Raw genomic sequence first — 18,622 nt, forward strand, 5'->3', positions numbered from 1 at the left:
ACAAACATATAATCCATTATATTGTGGTCTTATTAGAAGAGCTGTTGGAGTTTGTGGAAGTGAAATTAGGGGTGTGTTTGGGTGTGATTTCCTTTTTTCAGAGTGGTCACACCTCGGTGCTGATGGCTTGGGTGTTGGTGTAGAAATCGGGGGGTCGGCCTCGCTGGGTCTCCCTCAGCAGGGAGCCTCGGATGGTAGGCAGCGGCATCGCCAGCGCCTGGTTCTCATAGTGTGTGGGCATGTAGGTGATGCGCTCGCCACCGTTGCGCATCTCGTCAGTGGTACGGATGTAGAAGGGCGAGTCATAGGGCGAGCAGGTGGGGCAGTAGGTGCGTGGCCCCCCTGTGGGTTTGGTGGGGTCGGAGGCTCGGGGCAGGTCTGGTGGGGACATGGACAGCGGGGTGATGATGGACCCGTCCAGGCCGGAGACACTGCAGGCGTTGCAGGCAAAGTGTTGCTGAGAGATGGAGCCGCTGTCAGACCCATTCTTCTTACAGCAGTAGTACTACAGAGGGGAAAGTCCATCACAGTCAGACAACAAAACTAACTGCACTGCAGTGTACCACTCTACAACACTGAGGTTGTTATTAAATGCTATCTCAGTTTCTTGAAACAACTACACATTTGAAGATACAATGAAATAAATTCCAATAATAGATGTAATCAACATGCTTTAAAAATGTGTTTCTTCATAATAACTGTCCTTTTAAAATGACTGGAATACAATTTCTACAATGTCCCTAAAACAAAACAAGCTGCACGGACTAAGGCTGAAGTTGTTGAAATAAAACTAAGTAGGTTTATCAAGGTGGGATTTATTTGTATTTTGGTTTACTAAGCTATTGTAATATCGATTAAAACAACTGTAAACTACAAATTCTTACTGAATATTCAAAACACAATTTCCATTTACAGTAACTGAAATAACTAACATGTATTGCTACCAATAATGTATGATTAGTTTTACATATTTGATGACCATCTTCCAATTTGATACAATATGTATAGCTTACAGTCTCCTATAAGGTGACATGTATATCATATATATATAGTATATGTATATATGTATATATATATCTACAATGTGGCAGAATGATTCATATTGAAGTGTGATTTGGCTATCTTTGAACACAAACACACTGAAAGAGTTGTACCTGGAGTCTACAGTAACAGAGCACAGCTATGATACACAGAAGTATCACTGTGGCCAGTATTCCTCCGGTTATGACAACAGTTCCAGCTGTCATCCGACCAGCTCTCCATCAAACTCTGACACAGGCACAGGAAGTGACATCATTAACAAGAGACGCCAGCTACAACAGCAAATTTGACTTTCAATCAAATCATGCAAAGGTCAGCATCACAGTAAACACAGACGCAATGTGCTGGAATATATTTTCTCTGTTAGAATGTTAATAGAACAAACTCAAAAGGTCATTCTATAATTATGTGTAGAGAATTATGTGAAGAACATGAAAAGTGTCTTTGATACAAGCATGCATTATCGCAGGTAATACAGCAGACAACTCTCCTAACTGCAAAACTGAAACTGAATCATAAGGAAAATGTATATTTATATTGATAATTGTAAACCTAATATACTTTTTATACCCTCCACAGGAGGTAATGTTTTTGGTTTGGTATGATTGTTGCATGAGACGGATAAATGGAAAAACTACAGGCACAATTTTCATGAAACTTGGTGGAGGGGGGTAGCATGATCCAAGGAGGAGATCATCACATTTAGAATTGGGTCCTGGTTACTGGCGGATTCACAATAATTCATATATAAAACATGCATTTACCATGAGGCATAAATGTTACAGAGTAAACCACACTGTTATTATCTGTTGTCATACTCACGTTCAGCAAAGTTGCTTAACACCTGAGGAGAGAAACAAGGTGGTTCCTTTGACTTATATATAATAGAAAGGCAGGAACACAGACAGACAGGCAGACAGGCAGGCAGGCAGACAGACAGACAGACAGACAGACAGACAGACAGACAGACAGACAGGCAGGCAGGCAGACAGGCAGGCAGGCAGACAGACAGACAGGCAGACAGGCAGACAGACAGACAGACAGACAGGCAGGCAGACAGGCAGGCAGGCAGACAGGCAGGCAGACAGACGGACTTACATCAGAAGAGTGTTTAAAGGTTGTACGGGTGAGGAGAAGTCACATTAGAGGTCAAAGGTGAGAGGACTGCCACACTGTATGAACATATCTGAGGAGAGAGGAATTGGAAAGAATAGTATTATATAAAAGTATAAGCTTCAGTGAAGAAGCTTTTCACATGTTCTCCACAAGGTGGCGCAGACAGAACAGACAATAATCTCTCACAAATACATGGCAAAACAGAAGTCCACTAGATACAGTAATGTCTTTGAAGGATTAGGAAAATGGCCACTTGTTCCCCTTGCCCCGACCATTCTCAAGTCAGCAAAAATGTAAAAGACCATACCGAATCACACAACAGCTCCTAAGATGTTTAAAGATCTCAAACGCATGTATGTATATGATAGTGCCAAGAGAAGCTGAATTCGTTTTTTCATTCACACACAAATGTTGACAGTCTGAGGAGAAGTATAGGAGGCAGTACTGCGGTCTCAAGCTCATAAACCATGTTTCTGTCAGAAAGTACACTTGCCTTCAATTATTTGTAGGGACCAAAAGGGATGGCAGCCGACAGATTTCTCTTAACATCATTCATCATAACTCTCTCCAGTGCGTGCAACCTGAAACTCGATACACCAAACTATTGTTCATAATTAATGCCAGCGCGGTGACTTGTACTCCAAATGGAAATGAAGTCACCGCTGTCACCACGTCATCCCTAACTCAGACACAAAATAACAGATCTGTTTTTCTTCCTCTTTACATGTTGCTCTGCAAGTTCTTTCAGGCGAAGTTGGTGGTTAGATCAATTTGAGTTCACTTCATTTGACAAAGTACAGAGAGAAATGAGATATGTTCATCAGTACACACTCACACAGTGTGCTGCTGAGTGCAGGCAAAACAAGCTGGATCAGACACTACTGGGTCCAGATTAGAGCAGTCTTCAATCCCCAATACTGCCTGAAGAGACTGATAAGTCTCTCTCACACAAATACAAAACTCAACAAGGCAGACATGTAGTCATGCATCACCACATAAATCAGTAAATCCTAAAAAGTATGTTTGAACAACAAGGCAATTGAAAGTGCTTTACAAAAAACATTGAAAGCACCAACAGCAAAAAACTCACTATAAAATGACATAGTACTCAGTACTGTATACACATCATATTAAAGATAACCGCTCATGTCTTTTAAGGATATTTAAGGGGTCTTTTGATCCAATCATTTATGAGCTCCTTTAGGCTATAGATGTATCTAAAGAAGTTGCAAGCATATTGTTGTTGTCTTATCTTTATAATGCAACATTTTAGGCATTGAGGCAGAAAACACATTTTTCAATCCCATCATGTTCAATGTTCAAATTACATCACTGACACCTGTCAGTCATCTCAGCTGGTTTACAGCATGTGTACCCTGAGGCTGTCAGTGATGCTGATGTTTGTAAATCTTCCATCTTATATTACATCTTGATACACTATACTAACGGTATGGTGTGTTCAATTTTGGGACGATGCAGTATTTGTTGTTCATTTGAAAGACAGGTGAAAAACGAAATGTTTGATTGGTTGCCAACCTTGACAAGACCCCAGAGGAAACAATAAGAGTAAGATGAGTGCTCAACTATTTTGGTTTAGTTTTGGTCTGAATCAATTTGTTAAGATAGTAAATTGAAAGAGCTAACATTAACACAAGGAGAGTGCAAGAGATATCAGGGATCAGGGTTTCTTTTTTAAAGCTTTTACATCTACTATCATTAGCCATTTGTATTTATAAATGTATGTATATGTTGGCACTCTATTGTTTCCATTTATTTTTTCTTCCAAAGTGTTTTGGTTTGTAGGCAAAAAAACCTTCATGCAGTACAACTGCAGGTTTCCCATATGCTGTTTTTGGCAAATCAGAGTAATGGGAATATCTCCCCCTCTCTCTCTCTAATGGAGTGTTCCCTCTGGACTCTCGGCCATCAGTCTTCAGGAGCAGCTGAAGGACCTTGACTGCCCCGGAGGATTTTTACAAGATTGATTCTTTGGATCTTAAATTGCTCAGACCAGCAGTCGGCCAGTGTCAGTCTCTCTTCTACAAAACACACCACAAACACAATCCATGCTTGTAACATAAATGCCACAGGTCCCATCCCAACAGTGTTTGTTTTTGCATAAAAAAGTATGTTTGAGAAAGACACCAACCTGCTCCCTCATCGATGTAAGCAGAAATGTGAACAATTATAGAAATATTATTAAATTTTGGATAAAGGCTTATTAAATGGAAATGAAAGCAGTCAGTCAAAATGTTGCGATCAGAAAACCATAAACAGAATAGAGAAGTATATTCTTATTTAATCCTGGTTTTAATATGTTTGAAATGTTTGATGTTGTTCAGAACTGATTATTACACGGACTTGTCCAACCAAAATGACAAAATAAAAAATGGTGGGTTGCTTTTGCAATGCTTTTGAGTCCCAAAAAATGCGGATAAGGTAAATGGAGGGCTGAGAATTTTCCCTCCATCAATGTCAATCCATGCCCTGAACCTATAGCAGTGCTTGAAGATGTGTTATTTTTAACTTACTACATTCTAAGTGAAATTATTTAGTTTTCCTGACAACTTCAGGTGTTGATCCCAGCAGCAGCTCAGACCCAATCTACCTAGGCAATAATCCAAATAAAAAAACCACAAAATGTCATCACATATTTTGGAAAACCTCCATTTTGTCATCTAAACTCCACGGCTCTATAGCTGCTGTTGTGAGCGGAGAGAAAACAAGTGGCACATCCAAATGGGATTCATGGTCACAGTTGAAATGTAATTTGTCTAATCCTGTTATCTGGCGTTCCAAAGGCTTTCCTCTATCTGTTTTCTCTCAAACGTCTCTGTTGCGGCCCGGCGTGGGCGTCTGTGTGTGTGTTTGCATGTAAGTGTGCATGTGTGTTAGTTCACATGCGTGGGTGTAAAGTTAATACAGTTGGGGGTCGGTTAAGACATTGTGGTATTTCTTTTTCATAAAGATTATTCAATGTCAAGGTAAAATTAAGAGTAAAATGACAAAACAAAAATGCATAATCTGTTAAAGCTCCACTGGGAAATTTCACACAGTGGCAACATTAAATTACAGGATGAATGTTTGGATCAGTTTTATATATTGTTGTAAGGAGATGACAGCAGATTGAAAAAGCTTACTCATCTGTAAAATCACTAATGTTATTTGAAAGTAACATTAGCTGAACTTCTCCTCTGTAAAGGTGTGGGCACTGTCCTTGGTGCTGAAGTGCTGTTACTGGAAGCAAAACCTTCTGTGTCTATGCTGTTTTGTCCATGTTGTGAACCCCACAAATGTATGAAATGATTAGGCAGGGTGGATTGAGCTGTATGGCAGGTAACTGTGTGGACAATTGCTTTGGTTTTGCAACAAAACATTCAGATTATCTTCTGCACTTGCCAAAATTGGTAGTGGTTTGTTCCTGAAATGTTACTGTTTTCATTTGCAACACTTTAGTATAATGTAAAAATGCTAAAGTTAAAACGCAAAAAATCAGTACTGTATCAAAAAGTGTAACTACTTTCCGCCTGCATGTTTTTGATGTAATAACGCTTCAGTGATAACTACATCAACTTCGAGAATGCTAAAGCTTACATGTGACCTTGACAGCCTTCTTATTAATGTACTGAGGGACCTATAGGAGCTAAACCAGCCGTTATCACATCTTCTCTCTTGAGCTGTTGCAGCAGTTACGGCCCAGTGGGCAGAGATTGATGACACTGAACATTTCAGTTCAATTACTTGATTTTGCTCGAGGTCATTTGGGGTGAAGGATGCAATGAATGTGAAGAACCACTCCCCAGAATGATCCTCTTGGCCCTATAAAAGTACATGATCAATACAGGCGGTAAAACGCCTTTGCCCCTGTGAGGATGGAGAGAGATAGGACGACAGAGAGTTGGAACACAGTTTCAGTCCTTTTCTCCGTCCAATCTGGACCATGTTCTGATGCTGTATAGGCTGCTGGCAGCTTTATGACTGGTGTACTTTGTGCAGCTCTGCAGGCTACTGTACTCCAGCCTGCCAGCTCCTGATGCAGCCTTTCTACACACTTGCTGTGACTCAAGGTGTGTTGAATACCTTCACTCACATGGCAGGCAAAAGTTCATTAATCACGGTCCATCTGTAATTTCACACACGTCAAATTCAACTTCCTGCCTTTCAATATACTGTAGGCCTATACTGCTCCTATTACCATATTCCTGGGCCAGTAGGATGGCTGTGGGCCCAGCTGACATCCACTGCACCATGACTGCTGTAACAACCACAGCCACTGCTGCTGCAGATTCTATTAATATTGTGACTCAAAATGAACCTTCTATGATCACAACTAATGCAATAAAGTTTCATTTTGACAAATGCTGCCACTGTTCAAACTTTAAATATGCCTTTGGTTGAATGTTTATAGTATATCCTAACTTCTCCTTTAGATAAAGGCTTCCAGTTTCTTTTGACACTTGATTATTTGCATTAAAAATGCTTTAACGATATGATTTGTATTTGACCCAATCAACTGTTGTCTTAGGTTGATATATATTAATTTCTAGCACTAGAACATTTTTTGGTAATCTGCAGAAGGTAACTATAGAATTATGTCTTCTTAACATGTGCATGGCTGTTGCCAAATCAGAGTCACATATCCGCTGTGACACCAAATGCATATTCAACTATTAAACATTGTCTTAAAATTCATACGCTGAAATAATATCAGTGAACAAGTTTCTGGTGAAAGTCTAGGAATAAAAACCCTTCTACAGCAAAAGAGTGCCCTTAGGCAAGGCATTTTGTGTAGCTGCGGCCAACAGCAGTAGGTTGTGAGCTCCCAGGTCAGGTGACTTGTACATGTATGGTGCTCAGCCAATTTCCCCAGGATAAACTTCCCCAAACACATTTAGATATTAAACAGATATAGACACAGCAGCCTGCAGCAAGGCTCAGCAAACATGAAAGGTAAAGCTGCACTTGTGTTTCTCATTTTTGGTTTTGTTCAGACAGGGCCAATACTCGAGTCTATGTATCTGATATTGACAGATTGTTTTTCACCGTGTTAGAAACTATATTAGGAGATGTTTCTGCTGATTTGTGTTTAAACTGTGTTGAACGTCCTTTAGATGCTTACTCAAAGAGGGTTAAAACATTTCCAGAGCCATTGCTATTGTACACAACCCTTTGTGAAAAAGAGAAGCACAATGTGAGAAGGGACAGCAGATACCAACGTTTTCAGCTAAACAAAATGGTGTTTAATGCACACACGATTGCAACAGTGGAAACAATTCACATATCAACATTAAAAGACAAATAGTATAATGAGGTCAAACCTACAGAGTCATTAAAGTTTACACAGATAATGTAATTATAATATTAGTTTTCCTTAAAAAACTGGTCTTAGCGACATTTCTCTCATCACAACTTAATGGGTAGACAATCATCATAATCCATAGTCCATTTATATTCCCACTGGGTGTCGTTTCCAGCATGCCTTAGGTACAAAGCAATGTCTGAACATATAGACACACATACAATCAGAACCACAGCTTATTAAAGAGACACTTAAAACCCTCTGTACATCTGGCCTTTGCTGACCTTCAGTGGTTTACCTTCTCACCTTCCAGCAGTGGTATATCAGACAGAATATCCAACTCTTTACACTCCGATTCCCTCTTATGCCTGACATTGCCTCCATTCCACGCCTCCAACCAATTTCTGTAGCGAGGGGATTTCATTTTCTTTGACCAATGAATGCTTTGGTCACTAGAGACCAAAGTATGTCCCTGATTTTAACAGCATTTAAAGTAAAATCTGATGTGTAGCCATGCCAACATACTGCTTTGATGGTTGGTGTTAAGAGTGGAGTGGAGCAAAGTAAAAAAACACAACATGGATGTAGCCAGCTTTGACCGGACAAATTTGAAGGTCTGGACGAAGGACAATGATGTTGAGTTGTACCCTATGACTCTGTGACATCACTGTTGGGTGTGGTTATTGCACATTTAATCTAAACTCATGCATTTCCACTGCATGTTACGTCATGGCTTCAGCAAAATAAAACTATTTTAGTGTGGTAGAGCCATTCATTTAAGGACTTCAGACCACTGATTACTCAGACACTCAGTTTAGTTCCCAAATGTCCTGTTGTTGCAGTGGCGGCTAAAGGAAGGGGGACAATATGCAGTAGAAAAATACATAAAGAGACAATCACAATCGACTGCCTCTGGCTTTGTGGGGACAGTTTTCACCACTGAGCCACTGACTCGCTCGCACTTCAAACTGGAAGGCTCAAATTGATTTTCTAGTTAATTTATGTCCAGTTTAGAGAGATTCCCATTGAAGAACTTGAGCAGGAAAAGGGACTTGACGGAGAACATGCATGCGGCTCTGCGCCTGCCTGCTTTACGAGGTTTGCAGAGGTGTCATTATGGCTGCTCAGCTCCTCCTCTGCTGTGCTGTGATATGCCAGCTTCTCTTTCACACTTGGCAGCATAGCAGCATCATTGAACGCACACCCAGTGTAGGGCAGCGGACAGCCGGGACGCTGTAATTACTGTTCCTCCATTCTGCTGGTCAGCACGGCAGCCTCATAAAAGGAAATGAAATGGTCCCGCTTCTATCTATGGGGGAGTAATGTACCAGGAATATTACATTAGCATACATTCACATGGACATTTTATCTGTGACAGTTAATAAAGTGAGGGAGCACAGCCACAGATGACAGGGTTGGCAGGATGAAGGCAAGGCTGCTGAGGTGCCTTGCTCAGGAGCAAACATAAACGTTAGGGTTTAATGAGATGTCAGCTTTCTCTTAGGACATGTACATATCAGTAGATTTTTTTTTGTCCATAAGAAATTAAACCACCAAATTTTGAATCAGCCATTTTTCTTTTGTGGCCACTTTACTCTAATGGCAGTACATGTTCACAGCTCATTTCTTTAAATATATATTACTAGAGGTTGTTAACTTTAAAGCACTATACAATGTACATGACACCTAACTACTTACTGTAGCAGTTAATCTATTTAAGTAAAATAGATTCAGGTGCTTTTCTCTAGGGTCTAAGGATCAAACAAATGTTAATGTACCTCTACTTTTATATTCCTTGAATAATGTCAAACTAAGGCTGGGCGACAGAGAAAATAAAAATAAAAACACAATATTTACAACCAAATACCTCAATCTTGATATTGCAACAATATTGAACGGTAGGCTTTTGGTGCTTTAATAAATATTAACACAACAATATTGTTGATAAACAATCCGTAACGTGGATAAAAGGACTTGGTGGCTAAAGCTAAATAATAGAAAAGCAGTCTAGTGAGTTCAGACAATGACATCACTTTCCTGTAATGCAGCTATTGAAACAAAAGGCAACGTGCCATATTACAACACAACATCTAAGACAAAGAAAATAGGTCTCATCAGAGTCATCACCATATCTATATGATATCAATATATTACTCAGCACTAAGTCAATGATGTTGCAATACAACATTGCCCCCTAGAACAGTCGGTCTGCCGATTGTAAAACTGTCACCAGTCAAGTCTTTGTCATTTCTCAAGACTTTCCCAAAATTGATGAATTAGAAATAAACCAGCATGAGCACCACTTTCTTTTCCGTAAGCCGTACAATAAAGGAGTAGGTGTGAATTTGAGAGTGGAACTCAAGGACATTTCAGCACATGGCTGTGCAAAAAACACCTCACCTATGACCTTCACCTCACTGGACTGTAACTAAACCCTGCCAACAGCCGGGCAGACACACAGAAGGAGAGAGGCTTTCAGGACAAACACTGACTCAGGTCCCCTCTCATCTCTCTGCATTAGTCATTTATGTTACTGTAATAAGCAACAATTTGATAAAAAATGAACAAATCTGTAAAATTCAGAAGGTTATACAACAAATCAAACAGAAAGGTTTGACACCGCATCCAACTCTTTCCATTAAGCAGCCTTAAAATCCTTTTGTTCTGAGATAAATATCACCTTGTTGCGCATGGTATGTCTCCATTCTTTAACAAAAACAAACTAAATAAAAATGATTACGATCACACAATAATAAATAATACCACGTGCAAGTACAAATAAATGATATCTTGTATTGTGTTTATAAAGACATTCTGACAAATGAATGAGATGAGGACAGCTGACACAAGGGGCAGCCAGTGAATGACTACGATCATATAACGAAATGTAATAACTTCCAGTTGAAAGTGTTGATGTCAGCGCTAAGAAGTGTGATATGTTTTATTCAGACTGAATATATATTTCAGCACATTTTTCTTCCATGTTCACTTCAGGCCACAGGAATATTATCTGGGTCTTGTAACCTCAAACTTTTCTCCTTAATATTCGTTGCTTGTGCATGTTTGTGAGCTACGGACCGTATTGCAGCTCGCTCTGGGTAAGGGAATTAGAAAAACTGCTTTTTGCAAGTGTAAATGTTGGATTAAAGCTTCAAGCAATGCTTAGATAAGAAGATTGCTACAGAAAAGGGCATCATATCGAAAAATGATAACAATTTGCATGTTGATAATGATAAAGGGATGGAAATGTACAAAAGAAGATGTTTAAACTATTTAAATACAAGGGAAGGTTTATTCCTTTAACAAGAATACAAATATTCACATTTCCAAATGTTTTTCTTGCACATAACCTTTTTATCAATCTCTATTACAGCAAAGAAAATGTCATTTGGAGTCAGTCTGTTTTACAAAACACAAGCTTTTCTATGGTAAGCGTTTTTGTTCGTCAATGTCCATTTGTGTCTTTGTAAGAACACAGAGGTTTGTATTTGTCTGTGTGCATGTCTCACGCATATCCAACTGTATTTGAGTATGTTAATGGCGATGGGCATCATTTTAAGTGTGTGCACGCTTTTGTTGTCAGTCTGAAAAAGTCAGGAATTGTGTCTTTATAATTGTGTGTATTGTGTGTTTCTGATGAGTCACCACAGATACAGCAGCCAGCAGCAGAAGAGCAACGTTAGCAGATAACAGCATTTATGTTCCAGAGGCCTGCGGCTCTGCCAACAAGCCTTCCTCCCGCTGGCCTCATCCTCTCCCAGCTTTGCTTCGTTCACATCTGCACGCCACACATCACCTCTCATTACGCCACAGTGAGATTCACAAACCTCAGCAACTGAAAAACAAATAATACCTGCTCAGGCTTTCCTGATGCTGGCGAGAGCTAAAGTTGTTAGTATTTACGGTACTAGCAAGGCTTAATGTTGATTCCCCTTGATCTAACAACAAATCCTTTCTCCAGTCGAGATAAACCATAAGGTTTAATGTCTACAAGGATTCTCACAGTATTACATCACGGTGCAGTGAGATAACCACCTCAAAAAAATATTATACTTATAATAAACAATTTCAAACATTTAAACATCAGCTGTGAGCTTTTTAAAAATAATTCCTAGGATAATTAACATACTAGGTGCACACCCACGCAATCAGACACTAAAACACAGACATACACATATATACTGTTTCCAATACGCATAGATAAGCGAATACACATGGTATGAGAACCGTACATTTTGATACAGCTATTCGCTATACCATTCTAACTCTATGTACAGTAGATTTTAAAGCTGCATCAAAATCCACACAGACCTACATGTTCTTATGATGTCATTCATATATGGCAATCTGTGTTTAAAACACCCATGGGTAAAAGTGGCTGATAAGTTATGTCACGGATGAGTGAAGGAAGCAGGACCCAAATGCAGATAACTCTTGAGAAACCCTTTATTCCAAGGATACAGAACAGAACACTCTCCGGTGAACTCCGTCACCAACAAACAATGACCCAACACTGAACACAGACAGAGACTAAACACAAGAAGGGGTAATCATGACAACGAGAAACAGCCGGGCAGGGGAGGAGAAACACAAGGACAACAGGTGAACACAATCGGGTAATCAGGGAGGGAAACAGACAGAAAGCAGACAGGCAGGAAACGGGGGTGAACACTTAACACAATAAGACAGGAAACCCAAAGACAAGAAAAACACCAACACAGACAAAACTACAAACGTGACATAACATGTGAATTGTGACAGAACCCCCCCCTCAAGGGACGGATTCCAGACGTCCCTAAAAAAAACAAAACAAAAAAGTCCAAAACCCCAAGCAGGGTGGGCGGAGGGGGTCCGGAGGACGGGTCTTGGGCTGACAGCCCAGGAACACAGCGGAGGACCAGGAAGGGGTCTCGGGCGGACGGCCCGGGGGGCAAGGTACAGTCCAAAAAGGGGGATTCGGGCGGACTGCCCGGGGACAAGGCAGAGAACCAGGAAGGGGTCTCGGGCGGACGGCCCGGGGTCAAAACAGAGTCCAAGGTGGGGACCATGGAGGACCGAAGGCAGCGGCAGGAAGAGTCAGGGACCCGGGTCCGAGGGCGAAGGCAACGGCAGGAAGAGTCAGGGGGCCGGGCCCGAGGGCGAAGGCCGCAGCTCTCAGGGGGCCGGGCACGAGGGCGAAGACCGCGGCTCTCAGGGGGCCGGGCACGAGGGCGAAGACCGCGGCTCTCAGGGGGCCGGGCACGAGGGCGAAGACCGCGGCTCTCAGGGGGCCGGGCACGAGCCGGTGTCGACCGGACAGGATCAGGAGGCCGGGCAGGAAAGCGCTGATGGGCCCGTTCCGGAGATCGGGCAGGACCCGGTGTCGGCCGGACAGAAACCGGAGCCGGTCGGACAAGCTTCGGCAGGATCCCCCACGGAAAAGGACCAGGAGTTGGCAGGAACCCCGGCGAGACCGGTGATGGACATGGGGCTGGCAGGGCCCCCGGTAGCACCTCCAACGGCACGGGATATAGGGTTGGCAGGACCCCCGGCAGAAGAGTCTTCTGCGGGACCTCCCACGGGACAGGAGAAAATGTTGGCAGGACCCCCGGCAGGGGAGTAGACGGCGGGACCTCCAACGGCACAGGACACAGGGTTGGCAGGACCCCCGGCAGGTCAGTAGACGGCGGGACCTCCAACGGCACAGGACACAGGGTTGGCAGGACCCCCGGCAGGGGAGTAGACGGCGGGACCTCCAACGGCACAGGACACAGGGTTGGCAGGACCCCCGGCAGGGGAGTAGACGGCGGGACCTCCAACGGCACAGGACACAGAGCTGGCAGGACCCCCGGCAGGGGAGCAGACGGCGGGACCTCCAACGACACAGGACACAGGGTTGGCAGGACCCCCGGCAGGGGAGCAGACGGCGGGACCTCCAACGACACTTGCTTAGGGGCTTGAATAGGGAATGGAGAGGGAACTCGAGCGGACACTTGAGAGGGGGCTCGAGAGGAGACTGGAGTGGGGACTCCAGAGGGGACTAGAGAAGGGAACACGAGAGGGGATTTGAGAGGGGAACTAGAGAGGGGACTCGAGGAGGGACCAGAGGAGGGACCAGAGGAGGGAACTCGAGAGGGGACTCGAGAGGGGAACTGGAGAGGGGACTCGAGATGGAAACAGAGAGGGAACTCGAGAAGGGACTACAGAGGGGACTAGAGGAGTAACTAGGGAAGGGAACTCGAGAGGGGAACTAGAGAGGGGACTCGAGGAGGGACTAGAGGGCCTAAAGGAGGGCCTAAAGGAGGGACTAAAGGAGGGGGGACTCGAGGGGGAACTTGAGATGGAAACAGAGAGGGGACTCGAACAGAGACTAAAGAGGGGACTAGAGGAGGGACTAGATGAGTACTCGAGGAGGGACTAAAGGAGGGAACTCGAGAGGGAACTGGAGATGGAAACAGAGAGGGGACTCGAGAAGGGACTACAGAGGGGACTAGAGGAGAACTAGAGGAGGGCCTGAAGGAGGGCCTGAAGGAGGGACTAAAGGAGGGAACTGGAGAGGGGAACTGGAGAGGGAACTTGAGATGGAAACAGAGAGGGGACTCGAACAGAGACTAAAGAGGGGACTAGAGGAGGGACTAGAGAAGGGAACTCGAGAGGGAACTCGAGAGGGAAACCAAAGAGGGGACTCGAGGAGGAACCAGAGGAGGGAACCCGAGATGGGACTGTGGCAGCTGGGACCAGCTCTGGGTCTGGAACCAAGGCAGCTGGGGTCGGAACCATGGCTGCTGGGGCCAGAACTGGGGCTGAAACCATGGCTGCAGGGACCGGAATTGAAGCCAGAATCATGGCTGTTGAAGCCAGAATCCTGTCTATAAGATCCAGCTTCGACGCCAGAAACACGGCCGTATAGGGCGCTCCCGGAGCCGGGACCATAGCCGCTGGGGCCGGCCTCGGAGCCGGAAACATGGCTGCGGGAGCCTGCACTGGGGTAGGAACCATGGCTGCTGGGACCGGGACTGGAACCATGGCTGCTGGGGCCCGTACTGGGACTGGAACCATGGCTGCTGGGGCCCGTACTGGGACTGGGACCATGGCTGCTGGGGCCCGTACTGGGACTGGGACCATGGCTGCTGGGGCCCGTACTGGGACTGGGACCATGGCTGCTGGGGCCCGTACTGGGACTGGGACCATGGCTGCTGGGGCCCGTACTGGGACTGGAACCATGGCTGCTGGGGCCCGTACTGAGGCTGGAACCATGGCTGCTGGCGCCTGTACTGGGACCATGGCTGCTGGGGCCCGGGCTCCCTGTCTGGTCTTGCGACGACTCCTCTTAGCAGCCGCCTGAATGCTCCGTGGGCCTCCATAAGCCTGACGAGTTCCAGCATAAGACTCATGAATAGGAGCAGGAACTGGGGAAGAAGCAGAGGTTGACTCCAGACGGAACACTCCGAGACGTCTGTAGTCAGCAGGCTGGAACTCACACCTCCAGAGGAAGTCCAACATCCAGTCAGGTAAGAATTCCACCAAGTCGGGCTTCTCCATCGCCAACCGGTGCGCCTCTACCAGGGCGGCCTCCTTCAGCCGAACACTGGACGCTTCCTTCCACCAATTGTGGCAACATTCCAAAGGAAAAGAAAACTGTTGCAGCTCCACCTCAAAAGGGTCATCTGCTGGGTCCATTTCAGGTTGGGTCATTCTGTCACGGATGAGTGAAGGAAGCAGGACCCAAATGCAGATAACTCTTGAGAAACCCTTTATTCCAAGGATACAGAACAGAACACTCTCCGGTGAACTCCGTCACCAACAAACAATGACCCAACACTGAACACAGACAGAGACAAGACTAAATACAAGAAGGGGTAATCATGACAACGAGAAACAGCCGGGCAGGGGAGGAGAAACACAAGGACAACAGGTGAACACAATCGGGTAATCAGGGAGGGAAACAGACAGAAAGCAGACAGGCAGGAAACGGGGGTGAACACTTAACACAATAAGACAGGAAACCCAAAGACAAGAAAAACATCAACACAGACAAAACTACAAACGTGACATAACATGTGCATTGTGACAAGTTATCTTCCTCTCCCAGACACCATCCATCATGAGGAGACTGAAAACTATTCTTCAACTGAAGCTGGTTGATCATGGCAGATCTTGAGAAAAGCTGCCTGACGCTGAAAGCAGAAGCTGGAGTTAAGTTTCCTGTCCTGCTAAGTCTGCAGTGCAGTTTGGATACAGCTTGTTTCACCTTTTAAGAGTGACTACAGTACACCCGACTCACGACTGTATGGGAAGAAATACCGATCTGGCAGCCAGGAAAACCTTCAGGGCTTCTCAATAATTCACACAGCACTTCTTAAACACAGACTCTCTCTCAGAGAGTGTATTTGCCCACCATGACCACGAACCAACAAACACACACAGCACACACACACGTCCACTACTGCCACCTCTTAAAAACACTTTTCCATGTTGTCCCAGAAAATACATCCATTGTAGTGTCAGCAGAAGCTTTACAACCAAAAGCAGGCTGAGAAAGGCCTCCAGAGAGCCTCACAGACAGCATGGGAAGTGAAATGTGTGACTTTACCACAGTAACAGTGCCCCTACTTTGATTTAAAAATGGCTCATTTAAATTCCTCAGTGCAGATTTCTGTGATGATGCTGATATTTTATTTACACTACAATATTGTTGTCTCCCAAACATTGCCCAGTAAGCTTCAGATATTTTTTGCCAATGTTATGTGGACATGATGCAAGACTATGGCTCAATCTCAACAGAAACATTAAACCATAATCTGCTTGACTAAGATTACTTTCACCAGCCAGCCTTGCTCTTCAATTTGAGATCTTTTCATGTATTTTTTAGATCCCGACCATGACTTAGACATTTCAAAATGTTGGAGGAACATTTATCCATTACATTTTTTTAATACAGTTGGTTGTTCGAGGCCACTACTCAAGGTCTGCATAAGGACAGAGATAATGATTACAAGGCTTTATAACATACAACATGTGCAGGCTAGTGAAGAGCATATTGCTGCCTTTGGCCATAAGCATACCAGAGAGTGTATTTGTCCAAAAGGTTTTTGAAACTGTTTCTAATCAAGGTCACAAGGTCAGCTTTCACTGAAGGTAAACGTAAAATTCATGGGCCATGAGGATTTGTCCGAGGTAAAAAGGCAGCCTGGGTTAACTGTTTGTTAAATTAAGGTTAATCAAATATTTAGTTTGCCAGCCAGAGAGGCTATTACAGAACAACTTCGCACTGGCAGACTGAATGCATCTAGCTGTCTTTCGTTTAGTGTTTTGAACTGTTGGCACAGCACACCATTATACAACCTGTGTATTAAATACATGTTGTCTCTTGCTGCTGTGTTAGCTGTGACAGGCCCTGACTGCAGACTCCTCTGGGAAATCATCCCACTTCCTGTTGTAACACAGCCACTGGAGGAATTAAGAAGTGTGTGTGTGTGTGTGTGCGTGTGTGTGTGTGTGTGTGTGTGTGTGTGTGTGTGTGTGTGTGTGTGTGTGTGTGTGTGTGTGTGTGTGTGTGTGTGTGTGTGTGTGTGTGAGAAAAAAGACAGGAGGATATAGAGATGCTGCTCTACCGTTATTTAGTCAAGCTGTATTTTCCCGTAGCTTCCTCTGTGAGAAATGGGTCAGAGCAGCACGGCACCTGCTGCTGGCTGTTGATGTGGAAGATCAATACTCTTCACATATTTCTAATTTAGCTGCAGTGTGCACAGAGTGAAGGAAGATTTAACTTGGCAAGGTTTTGTTATGTATTTGTATAAAAAAACCTGCTTATGTAACACAAGAAACCAATTAACTAATTTGCATAATTCATAACATAACAGCTGGGTGATATGGTATATCCAATTTTATAAATGAGTCTAGTGAGTTCAAAAAGTATAAACTTGGGAATTCTGAGTTGTATAGCTAAATGAAATAACTTGTAATTGCTTCAGACTGTTTGGTTATTATGTTCCAAATATATTGATAATTGCTATTCTTATATCTAACATCTTATACAAGCAAGCAATTCTTAGGGTTTGAATCTGAAATACAGTGAAGCACTTAACCCTTTTTTTTCATTAGCATTTGAACCCCTGCTGTGTGGGTGTTTTGCTCAACTCAAATAAATGGAATATAATTTAAAGACAGGTGACCAAAGTGGATATTGAAGCAGAGTGAAAGAAGATCACAGCAGCAGGAAAATGGCAAAACCCCAGACTCGAGCTGCTCCACTGTCACTTCCTCTCCTCTGGCAGCCTTAAAGACACATTTCACTTTGAATTGAAAGAGGAAATCAATTGAAGTCACTAATCTCTAGTCACTTTGTACCTTTACATTTGCAACTGAGACGGACTCTTTCATACCAGGGTCCGGCTCAGAGAAGTACGTGCAACCTCTGACAAAACCGGAGCCAATCCGTCACATGTATAACACACATAAACCCCCATCTCCTATTTTTTTCATAATTGCACATACCTGATCTGGTTACATGGTCCGTTTGTAAAACTCAGGCTTATCCTGTTTGAACGTGTAAAGCCAACAGCATAATTATCGCAGCAGGAGGGGAGGAGAGAAGAGAAGCGCTGTGCATGGGACTGCGGCGGAGAAACTTCTCCAAGGATGAGTCGGAGTCCTGAGCGCACAACGCCGCTCGGATATCCTAACAATCCCGCGGTGGGACCAGCAGACTAAAGGTCAGAGGGACGACTGCAGACACAGCAGATACCAGCAGACACCGACACACGGAGCATAGCCACGGTACGCCACCGGAGATATGAACACTTAAGGACGAGGACAACACTTCAGGATAAGCGCTTTTTACGCGCATGTAACCTGTAATACGCATTAACCTTCACACACAGCAGCGGTCCTTTAGGGACTCCGAGAGGGCAAACAACCATCAGGTAGCTTTGAATCGCTGAAATTCAAACGCACACATCCAACAAGTGAGAGGCGAGGAGACGATATGACGGAGTCCGCTGCTGGGTGGACGAGGAGGCGGTGGGAGGAGAGGAGCCGCCCCACATCACACTACCTCCCTGGCAATGGACATTATATGGTACAGGATACTAAACAAATGTGTGGAAACATAAGGTTATTAATATTATCTTAAAATAGCAAAAACAATTTAGAAAGGTCTCACGTTTGGCACTTGAAGTTCCACTT

General features: G+C 44.0%; 1 protein-coding gene across 2 annotated transcripts; it reads right to left on the minus strand.

Annotated features, from left to right (window-relative positions):
• Positions 1-99: 99 nt before the first annotated feature.
• On the minus strand, positions 100-18,401 carry fam163ab (family with sequence similarity 163 member Ab). 2 transcript variants are annotated; one of them, XM_034080572.2, is made up of 5 exons: positions 17,933-18,401; positions 2,140-2,227; positions 1,864-1,885; positions 1,155-1,269; positions 100-505 (listed from the first exon to the last, which is right to left on the minus strand). In XM_034080572.2, the coding sequence occupies exons 4-5, from the start codon at positions 1,245-1,247 to the stop codon at positions 107-109; spliced, it is 492 nt and encodes a 163-aa protein (XP_033936463.1). In that variant the 5' UTR covers positions 1,248-1,269; positions 1,864-1,885; positions 2,140-2,227; positions 17,933-18,401; the 3' UTR covers positions 100-106. The 2 variants fall into 2 exon arrangements, with proteins under 2 accessions (XP_033936463.1, XP_033936464.1); XM_034080573.2 differs by lacking the exon at positions 1,864-1,885.
• Positions 18,402-18,622: the final 221 nt, after the last annotated feature.

The sequence above is a fragment of the Pseudochaenichthys georgianus genome, chromosome 4 (genome assembly GCF_902827115.2).
Source record: "Pseudochaenichthys georgianus chromosome 4, fPseGeo1.2, whole genome shotgun sequence".
In the NCBI taxonomy this organism is placed as follows: Eukaryota; Metazoa; Chordata; class Actinopteri; order Perciformes; family Channichthyidae; genus Pseudochaenichthys; species Pseudochaenichthys georgianus.